The sequence below is a fragment of the Lynx canadensis genome, chromosome D2, assembly GCF_007474595.2.
Source record: "Lynx canadensis isolate LIC74 chromosome D2, mLynCan4.pri.v2, whole genome shotgun sequence".
NCBI lineage: Eukaryota > Metazoa > Chordata > Mammalia > Carnivora > Felidae > Lynx > Lynx canadensis.
In genome coordinates, this window is record NC_044313.2 from 1,989,642 (window position 1) to 2,010,137 (window position 20,496).

Consider the following 20,496-nt stretch of genomic DNA (forward strand, 5'->3'; position numbering starts at 1 on the left):
GCAGCGGCGGGGGCATCACGCCACAGAGACAACCAGGAGCCAAGCTCTTTCTACGTACCGTGTTTCTCGAATCCCACGGAGGTTAGCTGTTGAGAAAGTGAGAGCATCGCCTCTTTGAAATGCTATCAGATAATGCTAGAAAGTAGGTGGGCTTAAAAATAAACTTGCTATAAAACTGTATCTTTAATTGGCCCTGATAGAACGAGAATGATCCGCATGCCAGGGTCAGGGTGGGAGTCTCGCGTTCTTCTCCAGGCGACTCCGTAAGATAGGACAGTGCGTCGTCTTTCTGTGGTCTTTGACGAGCATGGAAAACAAACGATTAACGCTCACTGCCCTTCTGCTCCTCTTCGTACATAATTCATGATTTCAGCTGATCAGTGGGGTCTGTGTAGAAACCTGTGCCACAGGTCACTAGAGCGTCCCACACAGGTTACCTTGTGACAGCTGCCTTTGGGATGGAGTGATCAGTTGTGCTGGGATTTCACTGTCTTTTTGAGCTGGAACACACATGTTCCTGCCATTTATTTTCTCTTCAAAAAGAATTATAAACCTCTGTGTTTTTGAAGGGGTGACCAGATACCAGCATTGGTAAGGAGACCCGTGTTGCATGCCAGCTGCACGCAGACGCGGTGGGCGCTGCCCCTTGCCTTGGGGTGAACAGGCAGACTTCTGCTGTCACCCGTCACGCAAGGGTCTCCCACGGAGAGATCTGAAATCCGGCCTGCAGGAGGCCAGGCCAAGTCGACCGGAGCCCTCACCCCCCCCCAAAGTTCCCTCGCTGGCTCTTCGTCAGAACTCTCAGCCTACCTTTCCTTCCTGGGACTCTGGTTTGCCATCACTTACCTTTGTGCGGGAGGGCTGGCGGGGGGTCTCCGGGGACCTCTAGTGCTGCAGCAGGTGCCTGAACTCTGAGATAAAACTGTGATGTCTGTGATCAGTCTGTCTTCCCTCACATGGGGGAGGGACTGCTGGAGAATTTTCTTCCACGAGGGGTCCATTCATGCCGTCGAGAGCACACCCACATGCAGGGTGCACAGGAGACCCTGGGGACCTTCCCGGCCTGCCGTGACCTCCTAAGTCCAACGTGGCACCCGCCCACAGGCAGGCCAGCAGAGAGAAGCTAGGTTCTGGCCCATGCATCCGTCAGATGCTAAGCACCTGCTGTATGTGCTGCACTGTGTGCCTGGGCCCCCGGTGTCCTCCAGGTTGTCCCCATCTGGGAGCTTCCCATGGCCCCCATCTCTGTGGTGGGATGGACACTTCAGGGACAGGATGAGGCCCACGTCTGTCAGATGGTCATGCATAGGAGGCCTGGGGCCTCCCACGGAAGGCCATGGCTCCTGGAGAGACAGACAGAGCGGATGGACGGACAATCAGGTGGCCACGTTCCCAGATTATAACAGTGCTTGGCTCTCCCCCTTCTCTCTCGGGCGTGCGCCGAGCAGATGCCCACCGCACCTGCTGTGTGGGGCCCAGGGACACACAAACACTTGGGTGTCGTTTTCTGTCTCCGGCAGCTCTAGCCCAGGAAGACAGGAGTGTTAAGGCCACGCCAGACAGACCCAGCATCCCAGACGCTGCAGCGCGGCACTGCTGGACCAACCGTATTTCCTCCTTGGCTTGGGGCACCCCGGGGCCAGTTGGTTGCAGCAGAAATGTCTCCGTCCCTGGTGCCACCATGTCAGCACTCCCCGCTCTAGCCGTTGATCCCGGAACTTGCCATCCTGTATCTCTGTGCTGAAGCTGCCGGGTGTACGATAACCACGGCTGAGCTGCAGCCCCCTCCCCTCGGCACGGGGACCGCCTGCCGCCCCTGCACCGGGGCCGGGCACAGTCACCGATTCCGGTCTGTCCCTCCGTGGGCATCTGGCTTCTCCTCGGGCCTCTGCTTGACAGAACCACAGCTGTTGTTTGATCTGAGTCCCTGCCCAGGAAGGGAGGGCCCAGCGCGGGTGTGACACGGGCCATCGACACCGGAGCTGTGCCCGTCTGCATTGCCTTCCCTGAGAAAGCATTCAGGGGGTCCCTGCAAGGCCACGCAGACATTGGGTGGTCAGGGAGGCAAGGCGTCAGCTGAGTCTCAAACAATCAGGACTTTGACAGGCTTACCCAGGACGGAGGAGCCCGAGGAGACGTGTGGGGTCTGGGTTCACGCTGGCCTTCTCTCCTTCCACCACGATGAGCCCCGGGGGCCTCCCCGGGACCCCTGTGCAGTGCCCTCTGCCACCTGCTCCCAAGGGAGCTTAGGACAGAACCGCTCCTGGAGATGGTCTTTGATTTGAGAAGACAGTTTCAATTTCCACCTCTTCCTCAAAATTCCCACTTTCAAACTCTCCGTCTTAAACGGAATCCAGGGAGTTTCCTATCCCCAGACTCCTCTCCATCCCGCTGACCATGGCGCACCCAGGGTGACTGTCCCTACCGAGAGGTCATCGCGGCTACAGCTGCTCCCCAGAAGCCGCTCGAACGAGTGACCAAGCATCAGCATTGCCTGCGTTGCCTCGATTGCAGTTAGGATGTCCGAAATCACTGCAGCCCTTCGAAGGGGAAACGGGAAATGCGTTTTCTGCCTCAGCAGACGTTGTTGTGCGGGCGCACCCGACGGCCAGTGAGGGGAAGGGCGTGCGGCCTGGAGCCGGGCGCCTGCTGCGACAGTGAGCCTGTCTCCTGCAGCCCTTCCGTCCAATCGACTTGACCCTTACGGCGGCGTGATGGCGGTGTCACGGCGGGGACACAGAGAGACGTCGCCACGTGCTGGCCCACGTCTCACCTCCCTCTTCTCCAGACTGGCTGTCAAGAATTTGGGCTCCCTCCCTAACCCCGGGAGGTGTATGCGTGTGACAGCCCGAGGCAGCTTTTTCTCTTGTGTCCCGTGAGCAAGAATGTACGTGCTGCAGACCTGGGAAAAGTAATGGGTCAGCTCTGCGCCCTCTGACGGTCGTGTCTACCGCGAAGAACGTTCGAACGTTCAGCTGGCGGGAGGCAGGGGGAGTGGCTGGAGCAGTGGCAGGGCGGCGTTTGCCTCTATGGTGACAGACACAGAGCAGGTGCGGCCTCAAGAGGATGGTCCGCGATGAGGGCAGGATTGTGTGCAGGGAGAACGCAGGTGAGGTCAACTCAGCAGACCCAGCCCTGAGTTCATCCTTCAACTTTTCAGCGGGGCAAAGTTCAGTATAGAAAGCAGAGCAGGACATCTGCCCTCCGGGGCCCCGTTCCCGGCCTCAGTAACGTCACGGCCAGTGCAGCTCATGTCTGGTGTGTGCCCCCCACTCAGACTATTTGGGAACAAACCCAGGTCTCATATAAGTTCCGTTTGGACGTATTTCAGGGCGCAGGACTAACATACCAGATTTTTAGAAGTTATCCGTAGTCACGCCTGAAAACAAGCAGCAAACAACAATTCCTTAATGTGATCAAATCACCGCCCGGACATTGTTCAAATTCCCTTGATGGTTTTCTTTTCTCTTACTCTTTTCGTTTTCGCACCAGCGTCCGAGGCAGGTTTGCTTTCCACACCCTGCTGATCACCTTCCTGAGTCTGTTTTAATCTGCGGTTTTCTCCTCTCCTGCCCCAGTTTGGTTTTCTTCATTTGCTTTGAAAGAAATCAGCATTTCCCCCGACCCAAGTCCCGCATCCGTGTCCTCGCGTCCATGGGCTCCACCGCCCTGAGCTTCTGTGCGTGCAGCCACACGTACAGGCCGCCCCAGCTCCGGTCTGGTCCACGTTTGGTAAGAAAACCTTACGGCAGCACTGAGCTCCCTCCGCCAGGAGCCTCAGCATCTCTGGTCACCTGTCTTTTTGTGACGTGAGCGGGTGATTTGTGTAGGACCGTCATTTCCGTGAGGGTTGTTAAACACCAGTGTGTGAGTCGTCCCACTTTATTTGCACCTGCTGGATTGAACGCTTTACAAAGAGCAATGGCCTCATAAACTTTTTGGTTCCCTTAAGTTATAACCCAGATAGAAAACAGGATAAAAGCTGGATTCTTCCCCTTCCAAGCTCATTGTCAAAGCCTTGTGCTGACTTGGTAGTGTCCTGCAAAGGCGATGAACTCACGATGAGTTCCCAGAGTTAAATAGTTGATGTGTTTTCCCCTGTTACGGGTCCTGTCCTTTAAAAAACAAGGAGCCTGTTGGGGCGCCTGGGTGGCTCAGTCAGTTAAGTGTCTGACTTCAGCTCAGGTCATGATCTCATGGTTCGTAAGTTCGAGCCTCACGTCGGGCTTTGTGCTGACAGCTCAGGGCCCAGAGCCTGCTTCGGATTCTGTGTCTCCCCCTCTCTCTGCCCCTCCCCTGCTCACGCTCTGTCTCTCTCTCTCTCTGTCTCAAAAATAAATAAAGAGGGGCATCTGGCTGGCTCAGTCGGTTAAGCGTCCGACTTCCGCTCAGGTCCTGATCTCTCAGTCTGTGAGTTTGAGCACCGCGTGGGGCTCTGCGCTGACAGCTCGGAGCCCGGAGCCTACTTCGGGTTCTGTGTCTCCCTCTCTCTCTGCCCCTCCCCTGCTCACGCTCCGTCTCTCTCTCTCTGTCTCAAAAATAAATAAAAATTAAAAACAACAACAACAACAAAGCGCTTGTCCCTGTCTTGGTGATTGTTGCTTGACTGACCCGGGCATGAGATGTACCTTTTCAAAATGTAGGTGAACATCTTTTTAATACGAGGAGATTTTCTTGAATTTGTGGGGGTTTTTTTAGAATTTGTTCCATTTTTTCCTTTGAGCCTCCTTACTGGCCACTCCAAGGACACAAGTAGCTCTTTGCCTTTCTATGTCACTTTCTTTCACATCCTCTTTGTACCTTTCCTGGTTTCTTTAGGTTTTTCCCTCCCGTTCTTATCTGTTAATCTTAAGGCGTGTTTGTGCGCCTTCTGGTTTATGCTTCATTTCTGATTTGTTTCCCTTTAATTTGTAATTTCCCGCATCATCTAGCTGTCTTTTCAGATCTTTATTTGGTGCAACAACATGCCCTTCTCCCCCTGAATTATCTACTCTGATATAGGCTGTGATTTTATAACCTCCACCACAGCCTTTGAAAAGTGAGCTCATTTTCGGGGCACCTGGGTGGCTCAGTTGGTCGAACATCCGACTCTTGGTTTCGGCTCAGGTCACGGTCTCACGGTTCGTGGTTCGAGCCCCGCGTGGGACTCTGCGCTGGCAGCTTGGGAGCTGGTTGGGATTCTCTGTTTCCTCTCTCTCTGCCCCTCCCCGACACGTGCTGTCTCTGTCTCAAAATAAATAAATAAACTTAAAAAAAAAAAAAGAAAGAAAAGAAAAGTTAGCTCATTTTCAAGTGGTTGGTTACTATTTTCATCAGATTCTTGGCTGACTTCGGGCCTTGCTCCTTCTGTCTGCAGGGGCATCATTGTTCTCTTACTCCTGTACGTGGGGTTGCATGGTGACATTTTTCTGCAGCTCGAGTGAAACGAGAGGGTGCTGGGGAGATGGTCCAAGGCGGCATTCCTGGTCACCGGGCTCTGGAACACTCCCTCTCATTGTCGTGACACGGGGATGTGCCCCTGTGTTTGGAGCCTGTCCACGGTGCCCCCCACTTTCACCCTCCTTTCCCTTTCCTTGGTGTCTCTGTGTAATTCTGATAAGTTCACGCCATTTTCTCTTTGTCCTTGTCCCGGGTTTTAACCTGAGGGACCCTTAGCTCGCAGGCCCGGCCACCATGCTGGCTTCTCTGAAGCCGGAGCCCCTCCAGGTCCAGCCCCACCCCTTCCGGCCAGCCGCTGCCCCGTGGCTGCCTCTCAGCCCCGGGGACACGTCAGGCTCCCTGGGCCTCCGCCACCTCCCTGCTTCCTGGGGCCGTCGCTGATACCCGAGGGCCCGCTGGTGCCTGGGGCCTGGCTGTGCCCGCCACAGTGAGAGTTCCCAGGGAAGCCTCCGTCCTACTTGTGAAGACGTCGTCTGCGGGCTGTCTTCCACGGTCCTGACGGCCTGCTGTAGCGTGAGGATTTAGGGACACTGAGAACTTCTCTGCCTTTGCTTTGTTTCACATCAGGAGGTTTTCCTGTGGTTTAAAGCTTCAAATGTCCAAGAGTCTTGTGTCCCGAGGTGCGTGGGATTGGGCTGATGCGTTCCTTCCGGTGCTTCCCCAAAGTTCTGTCGTGACTGTTGCAATACAAGTGACACGGCAGCCTCCGTGGGCCCCGGCCCACGTCCCCCAAGCCGAGGACGCCCCCCACCCCCCGCAAGCCTGGGCGTGCTCAGGATTCAGCACGGGACCACCAGCCCCGTGCAAGGAGAAAACGCCTGCTCGAGGAACAGCGAGGACCCATCCGCGGGCCCCCTGTGCTGCCATCGTGTGAGATCAGGTCCCGGGTGCTGAGGCCTTGTGCGTTCCCAGATGAGACCGCACAGGATCCGCTGAGGCGTTTGAGGACCCCCAGCTGCTGGGAATTTGTTCCGATTTCTCCAAGACAAGCACTGAAGCCAGGACAGCACGGCACCTCACGGAGCTGGGTCGTGAAGCGGGACTCTACTCAGAACCTGCCCTTTTGACAACCAGACCGACCCATTTCTGGAGACAGGGGTCCTAGCTCTATGCAGCCCAGAATGGGGCCGTCTGCCATGAGCCAGAAAACAGCCTTCAGCCGCTGCTTTCCACGGAGGGGACCTTGCCCTTCGAGCGCAGAGATGGCCTTTAGGCTGACAAGTCTGCAGCTGGCACCCCTCGGTCCCTCCGAAGGCCATGGCCAGCAGAGCATCGTGTGGTAGGAGGTCCTGGCTGGTAACTGGCAAATCGTAACTGTGTGCACAGAAAGGGGACGGCTGAGTGGTCAGCCCGCCACGGAGGGGTTGGCCTCGGCAGAGCCGGGGTGCCTGTGCTGGTCCCCAGCCCACACCCCCCTGAAGGTGTCATCAGGGCCAGAAGGTGGGGCCGGGCGAGGAGACACACAGAGGTTTGCCAGGGGGTCCGCGGTCAGTCAGGCAGAGCAGGGCAGCGCTGAGAACCCGAGGACCCAGGCCCGGCCTGGAGCCTGAGTCCTGCTCCTCCGGGCGCACCTTGTGTCCCTATCAGCCTTGAGCCTCACCTCTGTGTGCAGGCAGGGACAGCCACATCCCTGTGTTCCCACGGCTCCTCACTCCGTCCTGCCCGGGACCGGTGCTGAGGCCCCGCAGCCAGGATCCTGCCCATGGCTGCGTTTCATCCGGGAGAGGCGCCCTGCTCGAGGCCACTGCTGGATCCCGACCATCCGCATACGAAGGGCATTGCTGGAGGAGCCGGCACCCCTGCACCCTCCCACCCCGTCAAGGGACCTGGAGCCCACCCTGATCGATGCGCCAGTCTTCTGACAGTGGCCAGGGGCACGCTGCCGCGCTCGGTGTCAGGGCTAAAGACCAGAGAATACGCATCTTTCAAAGTTCGCCTCATCTGAAGACTATTTGTTACAACCACACAACATAATGTTTGAGGCCCCACAAGGCAGAGGTTCACAGAGACTTTGATTCCTGCAGAATTTCATATTGTGTCTGACACCAGAGTTACAGGCTGGCAGTATTTTGATGATGAATTCCCAGCCTTCTTTGCCAGGAGAAAGAACAAGTTCTCCCCTTCTGTTAAATCAAATAAAAGATGAGACATCATCCAGCCACATAGAGGACTGGATCCCAGTCTTCGGAGGGTTGGTGTGGGTGGTCAGAGGCTGCCAGAGACGATGAAAGTGAAGAATCATCGTTACTGTTATCACCACTATCACGTGGCACCATCCTCATCATAGCCATCACCACATCACCACCACCATCCACCACCACCATCACCACCACCACCACCATCATCATCACCACCATCATCATCACCACCATCATCATCACCACCGTCCTCATCATCACCATCATCATCACCACCACCATCATCATCATCACCACCATCCTCATCATCACCACCATCACCACCACCACCACCACCACCACCATCACCACCGTCCTCATTATCACCATCATCATCACCACCACCATCATCATCATCACCATCATCACCACCACCACCACCACCACCATCACCATCATCATCACCACCATCACCACCACCATCCTCATCACCACCACCATCCTCATCACCACCATCACCACTATCATCATCATCATCATCACCATCACCACCACCATTATCATCATCACCATCACCACCACCATCACCACCACCACCGTCATCACCATCACCATCACCACCATCACCACCACCATCACCACCACCATCATCACCACCATCATCATCACCATCATCATCATCATCACCACCAGCATCACCATCACCACCATCACCACCACCATCATCACCACCACCATCACCACCACCATCACCACCATCACCACCACCACCATCATCACCACCACCATCACCACCACCATCGTCATCACCACCACCACCACCATCATCACCACCATCATCACCACCACCACCATCACCACCACCATCGTCATCACCACCATCATCACCATCATCACCACCATCCTCATCACCACCACCATCATCACCATCACCGCCACCACCACTACCATCATCATCACCACCATCATCGTCACCACCACCACCACCATCACCACCACCATCATCATCATCACCACCACCATCATCATCATCATCACCACCATCATCATCATCACCATCACCACCACTACCATCATCATCACCACCATCATCATCACCACCACCATCACCACCACCATCATCATCATCACCACCATCATCATCATCATCATCACCACCATCATCATCATCACCATCACCACCACTACCATCATCATCACCACCATCATCATCACCACCACCATCACCACCACCATCATCATCATCACCACCACCATCATCATCATCATCACCACCATCACCACCATCACCACCACCATCATCATCACCACCACCATCACCACCATCACCACCACCATCATCATCATCACCACCATCACCACCATCATCATCACCACCACCATCACCACCATCACCACCACCATCATCATCATCATCACCATCATCACCACCATCACCACCATCACCACCACCATCATCATCACCACCATCACCACCACCATCAGCAGCAGCAGCAGCAGTACTATGTATAGAGCAGCCATCGTGCTAACTGCTTTTCAGGCATCATCTCAGCTTTCCCATCTGTAGAGTGAGGATGATAAACATGTCACCCTGTAGCACTGGGATTGAATGAAGTGACGTAGGCAAAGTAGGAGGATAAGGTTTTACACACAGAATGTCAACAAATATCAGGTATTCATATTACTGCATTTAATTCTTACAACAGATCTTAAGAGTCAAGTACTATTATAATTCCAATTTTACAGGTGAAAAAAAAAGGAACATGATGATGCTTGTCTGAAAATACACAGCATGTTTGGATGAAAGTCCAAGTTCAAAGACAAGTCTGTTGAGATCAAACCATTAATGCCCAACAAACACTCTGCCTCCTGTGTCATCCCTACAGTGTAGATCTGCCCTCCTCCTCTTTCTCTTCCTGTCCTTCCCCTTCCCCTTCTTCTCTTTTGTCTCCCCCTCCCCTTCCTCTCCCCTTCCTCCTCTTCCCCCTTTTCTTCTCCTTCTTCCTCTTCCCCTTCTTCTTCTTCTTCTTCTCTGTTTTCTTCCCCTCCTCCTCCTCCTCTTCCTCCGTGTTCCTCCCCTTTTGAGGACAAGGACTATGAAGCTTGAAGAGGCTATTGAATATCCAGAAGACAGTGACCGTGAGCCATGGAAGGGTTCTTGTCTTGCCTGGGTCCTGAAGCGTTGCTCTCAGCCACTTCACGTGGCACAGAGCGGTGGATACCAAACCACAGGACGTTTACAAAACAACCTTGTTTTATGAATTCCTTTGACAACTCTTCTCAGAGAGAACAGCCATGCATTCAGAAGGCTTACACAAATGTGTTAATTACATCCAGACAAATTCGAGAGGAAACGCTCAGAAGGGCACCATTCTGTGGCTGTAAGAAAGACGTCTAAAGACCACAACACCTGTCCCCTTTAGGAAGTGAGACCCGAGGCTCTCCTGCATTTAACGTGTCTCCTAGGAAATCACAGGGAACAAACTCAACCACAGAATCTAAGTCAACAGTTTAGCCACTGCCTTCTGGGCACCCAGCACGTGCCTAGGGCTGGAGAAGAAGACATGAACAAGCCCTCATGCTGCATGCAGGGACGTGCCTGGCAGCCAGAGAGACAGATCCCCCGGTGGCTCCGACGAAAGCATCGTGTGTCCGGGCCACCTGCTGCAGGAACCCCACACCTGCGAGTGCAGATGAGAGAGCGGCTCAGTCACTCAGGGTAAGGTATGGCGCGCAGGCCAGGTGACCACATGGAAACCAAGCCAGGCCTGTGAGCGGACAAGGGGCAAGAAGAGCAGATGTCAGGATGAAGCGTCACGGCGAAGGCACAGAGGTGAGACAGCCATGAAGACAGGAGGCAGGTGGACCGATTGGCAGCCTGAGGAGCTGAGAAAGCACGTGGCTCTTCTGTGGTGATGCCACCAAGAAGCTCACAGGGGACACCTGCGTGGGCTGTGGGCAAACAGAGGCATGTCCTGGAGAAGCTGAGACCTCTCTGCACAAACCAACGTGAATGTTTTAGAAAAAAAGCCATGACCCAGGCAGTCTCCGTCCCTGGGAGAGTGAGGCTGGTGCGGTGCTTCCTGGGTTGGGGGGCATGTCGGCACCCCACTTCACACACAGGGAGACCTTGGGCCCCCGATTTCCAGCCCGTTGCTTCTTCATTGACAAAACCTGGACCGTCCTGGAGGGTGTGGCACTTTCCTGCCCAGTGAGGATGGACCTGGTTATGGGTTTAATCGTGTCCCCCGCCCCATTCATACGTTGGAGTCCTAGCCCCAGAACCTCAGAATGGGGCCTTATTTGGAAATAGGGTCGTTGCAGATGTAATTAGTTAGGATGAGGTCATTAAAGTGGGCCCTAATCAAATGACTGGTGTCCTTAAAAAAGGGGGCCATTTGGACATGAATGCACATGGGGGAACGCCATGGGACCACGAGGGCAGAGACCTGGTGGATGCCTCTACGGGCCAGGGGACACCAGGTATAGCTGGTGAGCCACCAAGCCAGGAGGGACTGGGGACAGAATCTCTCGGCCTCTGAAAGGCACCCATCGGTGATCCTGGCTGAGTGCTGCATGGTTGGGGGGGGGAGGTCTGCCATGAATGACCCAGGAGCCCAGGAGCCATGCGGCCTGCCCTGGCCACCGGGGGCGACACAGCAGGCCCTCAGGCACACCTGCTGACAGAATAAAAAAACCCAAAAACCTGTGCCTGCCTTCTGAGGGTGATTCTCTGAGAGTCACCTGGTGTCCCACACTCGAGTCTGATCATAACTGCCCCCAGTCGGCACAGACCCCACAGGTGAAGTCCAAACAAAACTGCCTCCACTCCAGACACCAGCAGACGGGGGGGGGGGGGGGGTCTCCAGCCTGTCCCCACTTCTGTCTGACTTGGCTGTAAATCCGGGGGTTCTCATAACCTCTCTTCAGGTTTGATGATTTGCTAGAATGATTCGCAGAGCTCGGGAGAGCACTGTACTTCAGGTTGTGGTTTTATCATAAAAGGCACAACCCAGGAACAGCCAAACGGTAGAGATGCATAGGGTGAGTTCTGGAAGGGTCCTGGGCCTCTGTCCCTGTGGATTTTGGGTGCACCTCCTTCCTGGGACACCGGCCCACCAGCCAGGAGGCTCCTCCAGACCCACTGATGTTGGTATATAGGCAGGACGGATTGAATCACTGGCCATGTGACTGAACTCGACTTCCAGCCCCCTCCCTTCCTGAGGGTTCCAGCCCTCTTTTCACATGCTGGTGTTTCCAGTGGGCCTGGCCCTCCCTTGAACCTGTCTGAGGGGACACCCCAGTCACTCAGGAAATTCACAAAGAAAGCAGGGACAAAGACCAGACACAGTCGTTATTACCTGATGGAACCACCCCTGTCAGCTCATCGCCCGGCCAGCCGGCCCTCGGCAGAGTGTGGCACCAAGTGGTCACCGGTTGCAGATGATGGTGGTAAAGCAGAAACGCCATCCAAGCTGCCCTCCCCCTGGGAAGCGGACCCAAGGACAAGGAGGGAGAGAGAGGTGGTTTAAATGAAACCAAGGTCACTTGAGACGGGCCACCAGCACCTCGGAGAGCACCGCAGGCTGGCCGTCTCCTGCAGGGACCCCAGTGGTGGCCGTGGCACGTACAGACACAGTGCTGCCAGGACACTGCTCCCGCCGTGGCCGCCCCCCTGCCCATCGCCCACCTGGGAGAATGCAGGGTCGCCGCGGGGCGGGGCTGGTGGGTCCCTCCAGAGGCCACTGCCCTGGGCACTTCCTGCTGCACGTTTTATGACCATCTGGATGAAGATGTGGGAGGCCTCTTACCAAATTTATAGTCAAAACCAGGAGGCAGAGCTAATCTATGGAAGAATCCAGATGCTGGACTATTTCACCAGGACTAAGCGAGCAGGATCCCATTTGCATCACAGAATGGAGGTGCTTTGAGGCATGTCAAGATCGTCTTGTCCAAACCACCTGGTTTTACCAAAACGAGGTCCAGAGAACTTCCATTATTTGCCCAAGAGTTTGCAACAAGCCGTCCCCACGGAGGCTCAGAAGCACGTTGAATTCTGCACATCCACGTGTGGCTTCTTCTCCAGAACCGGGCGTCGGCCTTCACCTCCCTCCCGCTCCGGTGCTGCCGTCGGGGCAGCGTTACTGTGAATGCCTTCTATTTGTGCACAGCCTCTCGCGTGATGGTGTTAGAAGGGGGAGGGGAGGGGAGAGGGGAGGGGGGCGGGTGCTCGGAGGGGTTCACAGGTTATCTCACGAATCCTCACAGCTCGGTGAGGTGAGCACTGTCATCGCCCCACGAGGACCCTGAGGTGTGTGGACCTCAGTCCGTCGGTGCAAACCGAGTTTGGCCTTTGATGCGTCCAGCCCCACGTGAGCTTCCCCGTGGGGTGGCAGGATGATGGCACACTGGCGAATGGACACTGGGGTCAACAGCGGGTGCCTCAGATGTGCTGAGCACCATGCCCCCAGCATGCCCCCAGCATGCACCCGCACCTGCTACGGAGACAGTGCCATCTCTGGGCCTCTTCCCCTCCTCTCCTGGAGAGAGGTGCGTCTGCGAGTCCGAGGTGGCCTCTGGGCACACAGCAGATGTGCAAAGTCCCGCGGCCTGAGCTCCCTCAGCCTCAGATGAGCTCATTAAAGGTTGTCATCCACAGAAAGGAAACAGTGACCAGACGTGCCGTGTCTAGAATCTGGTTGCACGGAGCATGCGTCTGGTGAGTTTTACCAAATAGCCTGCTGCCCTGTGCACGTGGGCGAGGTCGGCAAACCCTGTCGCTACAGACTTAGCGGCCGGGTGGACGCCAGGCGTGCTCACGTACGCAGGCCATTAGCGGTTCAGCTGGACAAGCTCAGTAGCAGTCAGAGGGCAGAGGGAGCCAGGAGCCAGGGAGCTCCCCCTCAGAGTGAAGGGACCCCAGCACCACGGCCCAGACTTGGGGACCCCTGCTCTGCAGGAAAGGCTGGGCAGGACCAGGCCCTTCTCAACCTATGCACTTGACCTGGAAGATTTCCCAAAACGGGGTGTCGACCTGGCGAGGGGTCTGCCATGCGGCAAAACTCTTTCCGGATGAGAGGCCTTTCCCACCCACCCGGCCAGCACGACCTGTGGGCACCAATTACCGTGTCCTTGGGGTTTCTGCCTCTCGTCCCTGGTGATTTGGCCTGAAGCTAGTTGTATCCCAAGTACTAGAATTTGCTTTTTGGTAAAGGTACAAAACTCATTCAGCCATGAGACTATTAAAAATATATTTAGCAAGTTTGCATTACTTTTGACAAATTCTAATTGAACCGATAGCTTCACAATATGGAAGGCACCCAGCACCTCTGAACAAAGTATTGTGTTGAGTGAGCAGTAAAATGTGATCATTGCTGGGCTTACAACGTTCCTATTAATCTTATTTCAAGTTACAATACGTGTCTTGTTTCCACACTTCTATTTTTAACTAATGAAAATTTATTACAAAGAAGTCCTAATTATACCCTTTGGATTATGATACAATTGCAAATCCACTGGTAATTTTCTTTTTCTTGAAATTCCACATAATCACATAAGCAGCAAAGAATGTAAGTTCTCCTGAAATAGTTGGTCTATAAATAAGATTCCCTAATGGGCTGAGCCAATGTTTTTTCTTTTTTTTCCCTTCGCACATTTTGTATTAGGTTGGATTAAGCCATAGCGCAACCCTGGTGAGTGTTAGACATAGAACGTTGTACATTCTCGGCACCTCCTGAAGCCGGTAACTAACGGATTTCCGCGGTATCTTGGATAGACAGTGATGGAAAACGCAGGTGTCAGGAGGCAGGGACCACCTTGGTCCCGGCCACTAAGTGATGGTGTGACCTTCAGTGGGCCTGCCCCCCTCCTCCCCAAATGCGTGGATGGTGGAGGTTTGCCGGACAAGCCCCCGCGGGCATCTGTCCTGTGCGATGCAGGGCATTTAGCAGCGCGTCCGGCCTCTAATCTCCAGGTGCCAGCAGCGCCTCCCCAGCGGTGATAACCACCAATGTCTCCAGGCACCGCTGGGTGTCCCCCGGGAGCGCAGTCCCCCTGGGGGGGGCCCCGTGCCACCCCTGTGTCAGGAAGCCCCTCCCTGTACCTGGTGTAAGTGACTCTCGCTGACTAACTCCCAGGGTAAGGCTGGGTTTGCAAAGAAGCAGGGACGGCACATCCTCTGCTCTGACGTCTCCATGTAGGTGCTGGCGGGCCCGCAGGAGGTGCTGAGTCCAGGCGCCTCCCAGGGGACTTCTCTTTACAGTTGCTGGTCTAACCCGACCAAAGCGCATCAGAAGTGAAGGTTCTCTGAACCAGGGGGTCTCGGGACACAATGGATTTGCACCCGTCCTTGCGGGAGTCACTGGCCGTGGGACCTGACTGCGGGGAAGCGTGGGGCAGGGTGGGCCAGAAGGAGGCCCAGCAGAGGGTTCCGTGGGGTCAGAGCGCGTGGCTCTCCAGGCCGGGGCAGGGGGAGAACATGCCTCAGGGCAGAGCCCAGGCTGTGAGGCGGGGCAGGCGTGGAGGCTGGACGGGCTTGTTCCCGTCAGGGAACAGAGGGTGAGAGGGGCATCGCGAGAGAGCCATGTCTGCTGTTCCCTGAGCATCTTGCAGCAACGAATGCCCAGGTGTTTGGGAAGCAGGTTCCCAAATGCTGCTGGAATGAGTTGTGGACCCGAGAGCACCATCGAGCGGCCGGGTGTGTAACAGAAGGCAGGTGCCAGGTTGGTGCTTCGCGAGAGTGGGCTCTTTCCTTCCTCTCGGCCGCCGGCCTGGTAAAGGTGGCTTGTTGGATCCCCTGGTGCCCGCCGGGCCCTGGCTTGTGCCCGCTGCGTCTGGGCGGTGGCTGTGGGCCGGGGGGAACCGGAGGGAGGGAACAGCTCCAGGGCTTGCGGGTCCCACCCTGCACCGATCCCTGCGCAGACTGCCTGGGGTGGGGGTCGAGTTCCCCCTGTTGTCACTGAAACCTCCCTGTCGGGCTAGACCCCGGGACGGCGTTTTCTGTACCCAGAGTGTCGACGGATTGGTCTCCGGTAATTGTCTTCTTGTATTTGTCCAAAAGGAAGGTCTTCCCTGAAACGAAACAAACCCAAACAACAGGAAGAGAGCCGGGTGTGGGCTCCCGTGGTTTGTCAGATGGAAAGGCTTCTTCACCTCCTCTGACGGCCGGGTCTAGGCAGTGAAACGGTGACTCTGGGCTTCCTCCCACCTCGTGGGCCCTCGCACGCACCCACCGCTGCCTTCGCTCCCTGCCGGCGCCCCTGGGGTCAGGGTCTCAGCCTCAGCTCTGCCCCAAACGCAACAAAGCAGTCTTCACCCCAGAGCAAAAATCGCCACCTTTGCTGGGCTGCCTGCACCAGGCTTTGAAAGGTTCTCAGAGTGTCTGCTTCTTAAAGAGTTTCCTGGGGGACTTTTAGGGGTTGGCAGGTGGGTCTCCGAGGGCACGGCTAACTGTCTGTGTCTCGTGCCCTAAAGGACAGAAGGCCACGCGAGTCCTGGGCCAGAGGAGGCAGAAGGAGCGGACAAGGACACCAAGACGCCACCTCCCCAGATCCTGCTGCCGCTGGAGGAGCGGGTGACCCACTTCCGAGATATGCTCCTGGAGCGAGGGGTAAGGAACCGCTTCGGAGACGTGCTCCTGGAGCGAGGGGGTGGGTCCCGAATGCAGATCACGGCTCCCCTCGGAAGCCAGTCACGGAGCGATCGCCCCCGCAGCCCGAGGGACGCTTTTCCTCCCGCACTGAGTGCAGGGCATCGGGCTGAGTGAAATTCAGGTGCTAAAAGACTTGAGGCTGAAGCGACACGAAAAGGGGCCCCTGCTTCTGGTCTTGAGGGCTATGGTTGTCGCCCGGCCCCCTCCCCCCCTCTCATGCCGGCCCCGGAGAGGCGGATGGGGGACGGGCACTGGCGTTGTGTACGGACAGCACCTGTGTTGATAAGCTTCCTGCTGGAGCCCGGCCAGGTCTCGGGGTCCGTGCCCCCCAGAGGGGCGTCCCCTGTTCTAACTTTGACAAGCTGGGACTGTCACACCTGTGGATCCGTTCAACTATTTTTAGTAAAATGAGGATGTCTTCATTATAGTTGACTTGTGAACCTTGTTTTGAATTTAAGAGAGAAACATTTTAGAACCAGATCTCCTTCCAATGACTTTTATTTCCAGCTTTGGCTCTTGGGTATAAAATGAGTCAGCTCTAATAGCCCAGTTGGGCTTCTTCACAAAATGAGGCTGAACGCGGTACCGGGGGCCCTGTGTGGTGGTGACGATCACAGACACTCTGGTGGCCTTGGGAGACCTGGCACAGGGAGCAGATTCCCTCCCTGGTCGATCGGTCGCTGTCCCCAGGCCGCCTCCTGGGCCGGCCCCTCCCAACAGCAGGTGCCGCGGGCCCTGAGGCCGGGTGTCGGGAGACCCCACCTCCCCCGGAGCGGGAGGTCGAGCAGGGCTCCCCAGAGTGAGGCTGGCATGAGGCCCTGGCGGTGCAGGGCGACTGGGGCGTGTCAGCTTTAAATGTTACAGGTAGGAGGGAGGTGGTCCACAGCGGGGGCCTCTCTTCCTTCGAACCATGGGTTTTAACGTCTGCATCGCTTCATCGGTCTTGTCATTCACTTACAAATGAAATACAGCCCTTGGCCGTGAGGGCCTGGAGGGAGAAGTCGCCTCGTGAAGTCAAAACCGCGGTGGGGTGTGCGAGGCCCAAACTGGCACGGATGCGAGGTGACACGGCTGTGCCGGGAGGGGGGCCGGGGGCACAGGCCCGTGGGGGCCGGCCTGTGTGCGCTGATGACGATGGGTTACTTGAACAGACGCGATGTTCAAACCTGCATGTGTTGGGCTGAAATTTTATCTTCGAAAGGACGTTAGTTCCTGCCTCCCCCCGCAAACAATTTTTTCAAGACGTTGAGACCCTTTGGGGAACAAATCCTGCCATGTGCAACGGCCCGGGGAGCAGTGGGCCCCCTGCTCCCGCCCGGGCGGCTGCGTATCTCCGACGGGACAGGGAGAGACCCGCTGAGCCGGGACAGCCCTCACTGGGGCCTCGCTCTGCTCTCGGCCTCTGCTCAGCTGGGCCCGCTGGGGACGTGGGCCTTCAGGCTGCTTCCCCTTCTTCCCGGGGGGTCCCGGAAGCTGCCAACAGCGTGTTTATGCCGTCACCGCCACCCTTGGGGCTGCTCGGGTTGTGACGGTCCGGCTGGCCTCATGGCCCAGTGTCACCACCCTGCCCTGTCTCTCCCATGCCCTGCCCGCCTTCCACTCTCGCCTCAGGTCCCCTGCCCTGCCGCCCGTCCCCTGGCTAACACAGGATGCCACATGACTCCTGTGCCCCTTCCACATTGTCCAAGCTGCTGTGAGAGGCCTCAGCTCCTGAGGGTCGGGACTGCCTGATGGTCCCTTGGGTCCCCAGGGCCTGGTGTGCAGCAGGTGCTCAACGACCTCCCGAGATTCCCTCAGTGTCCACGTGGACGCCATCTGGGACTGGGCTGTGGTGTTGCCGCACGTGCCCCTGACCCGCTGGTCCTGGAGCCCGCCCGCCGAGCCCGTGACGAAAGGGCTAATCTCCGAAGCACCTGTCATTCCCCGTTCTGTTCTCTCCACGCGCATGGCCACCAGGCGTCTGCAGGACAGGTCTCGGCATCACTCGGGAGAAGTGATAAAGCATACTCCTCCCCCGACAGAGTCGCCAGAATTAGCTGCTTCTGCTCTGGAGAGCCATAGGCGTGGACACTCCTGAGGTTTGTCTCTAGCCTCATTAGGCGTTGATCAACACGCGGGTGGCTGTCTGCCCTTGTCACGCACAGAAATATATGTAATTCTGAGTGTCTGGATCGACCTGGCCAGTCTGTTCCTGTTGACCCAGCCAGCAGGAGACGTGACCCCTCTTCCCTGAGACGTGATGGCATTAGGAGCCTTTGAGAAATGGAGGCAGGAACTTATTTGATCTCGTCTGCACGTCCCCCTCTTTGTTTGGGAAGCCAACCAGCCCGGCCTCACCAGCACAGCATCAGACCGACCCCTGGGAGAGCCCAGGGCTGCCTGAGACACCTACCTGTGTTTGCGGCAGGCCAGGGCTGTGCGGTTTCTTGAATTTATCCCAATGGCTGTGGTCGAGCAGCTTTACTAATGAGATTTTCACTACGCTCTTGCCTCACCGAGGTGGGTGATTCCTTTCGGCCTTTGATTCGTAGATTCTTCTGCGTGAGAACCTTGTGTAGGTCGTGTAGATGCGAATCAGCAAAACAACACAGAAATGCCAAGTACCCACCTGGAGTTCTGAGTTTTCCCTGGAAAGAAGAGACCTGGGCGAAGCCTGAACCCCTGTCTTAGGAGGATTTTGCAAGAATCCCACACGCAGCTCATGAATAGAAAAGATTAATCTGAATTTACTGCTGATGTCATAAAGCAATGCCACCGTTTATGGCTTTTTGACTTTATAAAATATGCCAGCATATTTTATAAGTTACTCAGTGCTCAAGAGAATTTGATAGCTAAGCCCATAAGATTTCCTGTTGCTTGAAAATGAGGCACAGAAAGGTCACTTTTTTCATGGACTGAGTGATTAATAATGTTTTTTATTGCATTTGTACAATGCTTCAGTCCAGAAATTCATGTACTTATGGAACGATGGAGCTAGGTCCTGTGGGTTTCTCGTAGTTTAACAAGGGCATGTTTGGGGTTTTTCCGTGGGGATCACAGATTGGGGAAGGGTCTGTGGCTTTGCGTGTTTGTAGTATGTATCTGACGGCTCAAGGAAGGTTTTATTTTTGTTTTGCTTTACTGTATAAAGCACAGTAGAGCCTTAAAAAAAAGAAAAAACAAAACTTCAGCCTGTGAAGGGGCAGGTCTCGTTGAATAGCAGATTATTAATGTGATCCCTCCTATTCAGGCAAATGTATTAGAAACATTTTATTGAGAACATCTTCCTCCTGCAAAGTATCCCTTAGAAGTGGGTATGGCTGGGGCACCTAGCCATTAGGACGCTGGGGTTAAGTATCCGACTTCGGCTCGGGTCATGATCTCACAGCTGGTGAGTTTGAGCCCTGCATCGGGCTCTGTGTCAACAGCTGGGAGCCTGGAGCCTGCTTCAGTTGAATTTGATGAATAAACATTAAAAAAAAAAAAAAAAGTATGGCTTTCCAAGGGCCTTTGGAGAGTCCCAGATCCTACCTTAGGGACTCCACGGCCCTGACCTGCTGTGCTCTCTGGGGTCCCTCTGTGGGTGACCCTCGGCCAGCTTCCCAGCGGTGAGTGGCCTCGGGGAGACTGGCTGGCATGGTGGCTGACCGTGGAGCTGAGCTCTGTGGAGTTGGGATCCGAGTCTGTTAGAGAGAGGAACTCACAGACCACACGTTCACACCCACGGGCCATGCCGGTCTCTCTCTGCACTGGGTCGGCCGTCCACCATGAGGCTGTCGTACGAGGTTGCCGTAAAGTAGCAGTACTGGGTGCCTTCTGGCTAGCAGGGCGGCGGGGGAGGCCTTCTCCCGGCAGCAGGAAGCGCCACCTCGCTTCCCTCCCCATGAGCCGTGTCTGGTGCCCCTTCTCTCAGACACGCACATGGCGTTGCCTCCTGACGCACGCGGGAGGGCTCCGTCATCCTCATGACCAGCGGCCGACGTAGGCGAGACGGCCCTGGAGGCGACGCGCCTCAGGTACCTGTGTGAGTCCCAGCCTGGACACCTGCGGTGTCTGCTCCTCGTGGACCTATGGCAAGTCTGCGGACCCCGCAGGGCACACGTCACACCGGTAATAACACACAGTCCTGCTGCACAGTGACGTGTGCATGGAAAGAAAATTTGCAAAAAAGAATATCCAATTCGCCCCAAGTCCTGTCTGTCCTAAGAGATCATTATTTTCATTGAGATACATTTTTTTCCAGTCTTTTGTTTCTAAAGCTAGATTTAAAAATATCAATAATAAGTATTTTTGTCTTAGAACATAACCAGG

At 55.7% G+C, this 20,496-nt stretch overlaps 1 protein-coding gene across 1 annotated transcript in view; it reads left to right on the forward strand.

Moving 5' to 3' along the window:
* Positions 1 to 20,496, forward strand: part of TCERG1L (transcription elongation regulator 1 like) — a 197,107-nt gene that overhangs the window by 159,275 nt on the left and 17,336 nt on the right. Inside the window, exon 9 of the mRNA XM_032595298.1 lies at positions 16,029 to 16,164. Coding sequence (XP_032451189.1) covers positions 16,029 to 16,164 — 136 coding nt within the window. The remainder of the gene's footprint in view (positions 1 to 16,028; positions 16,165 to 20,496) is intronic.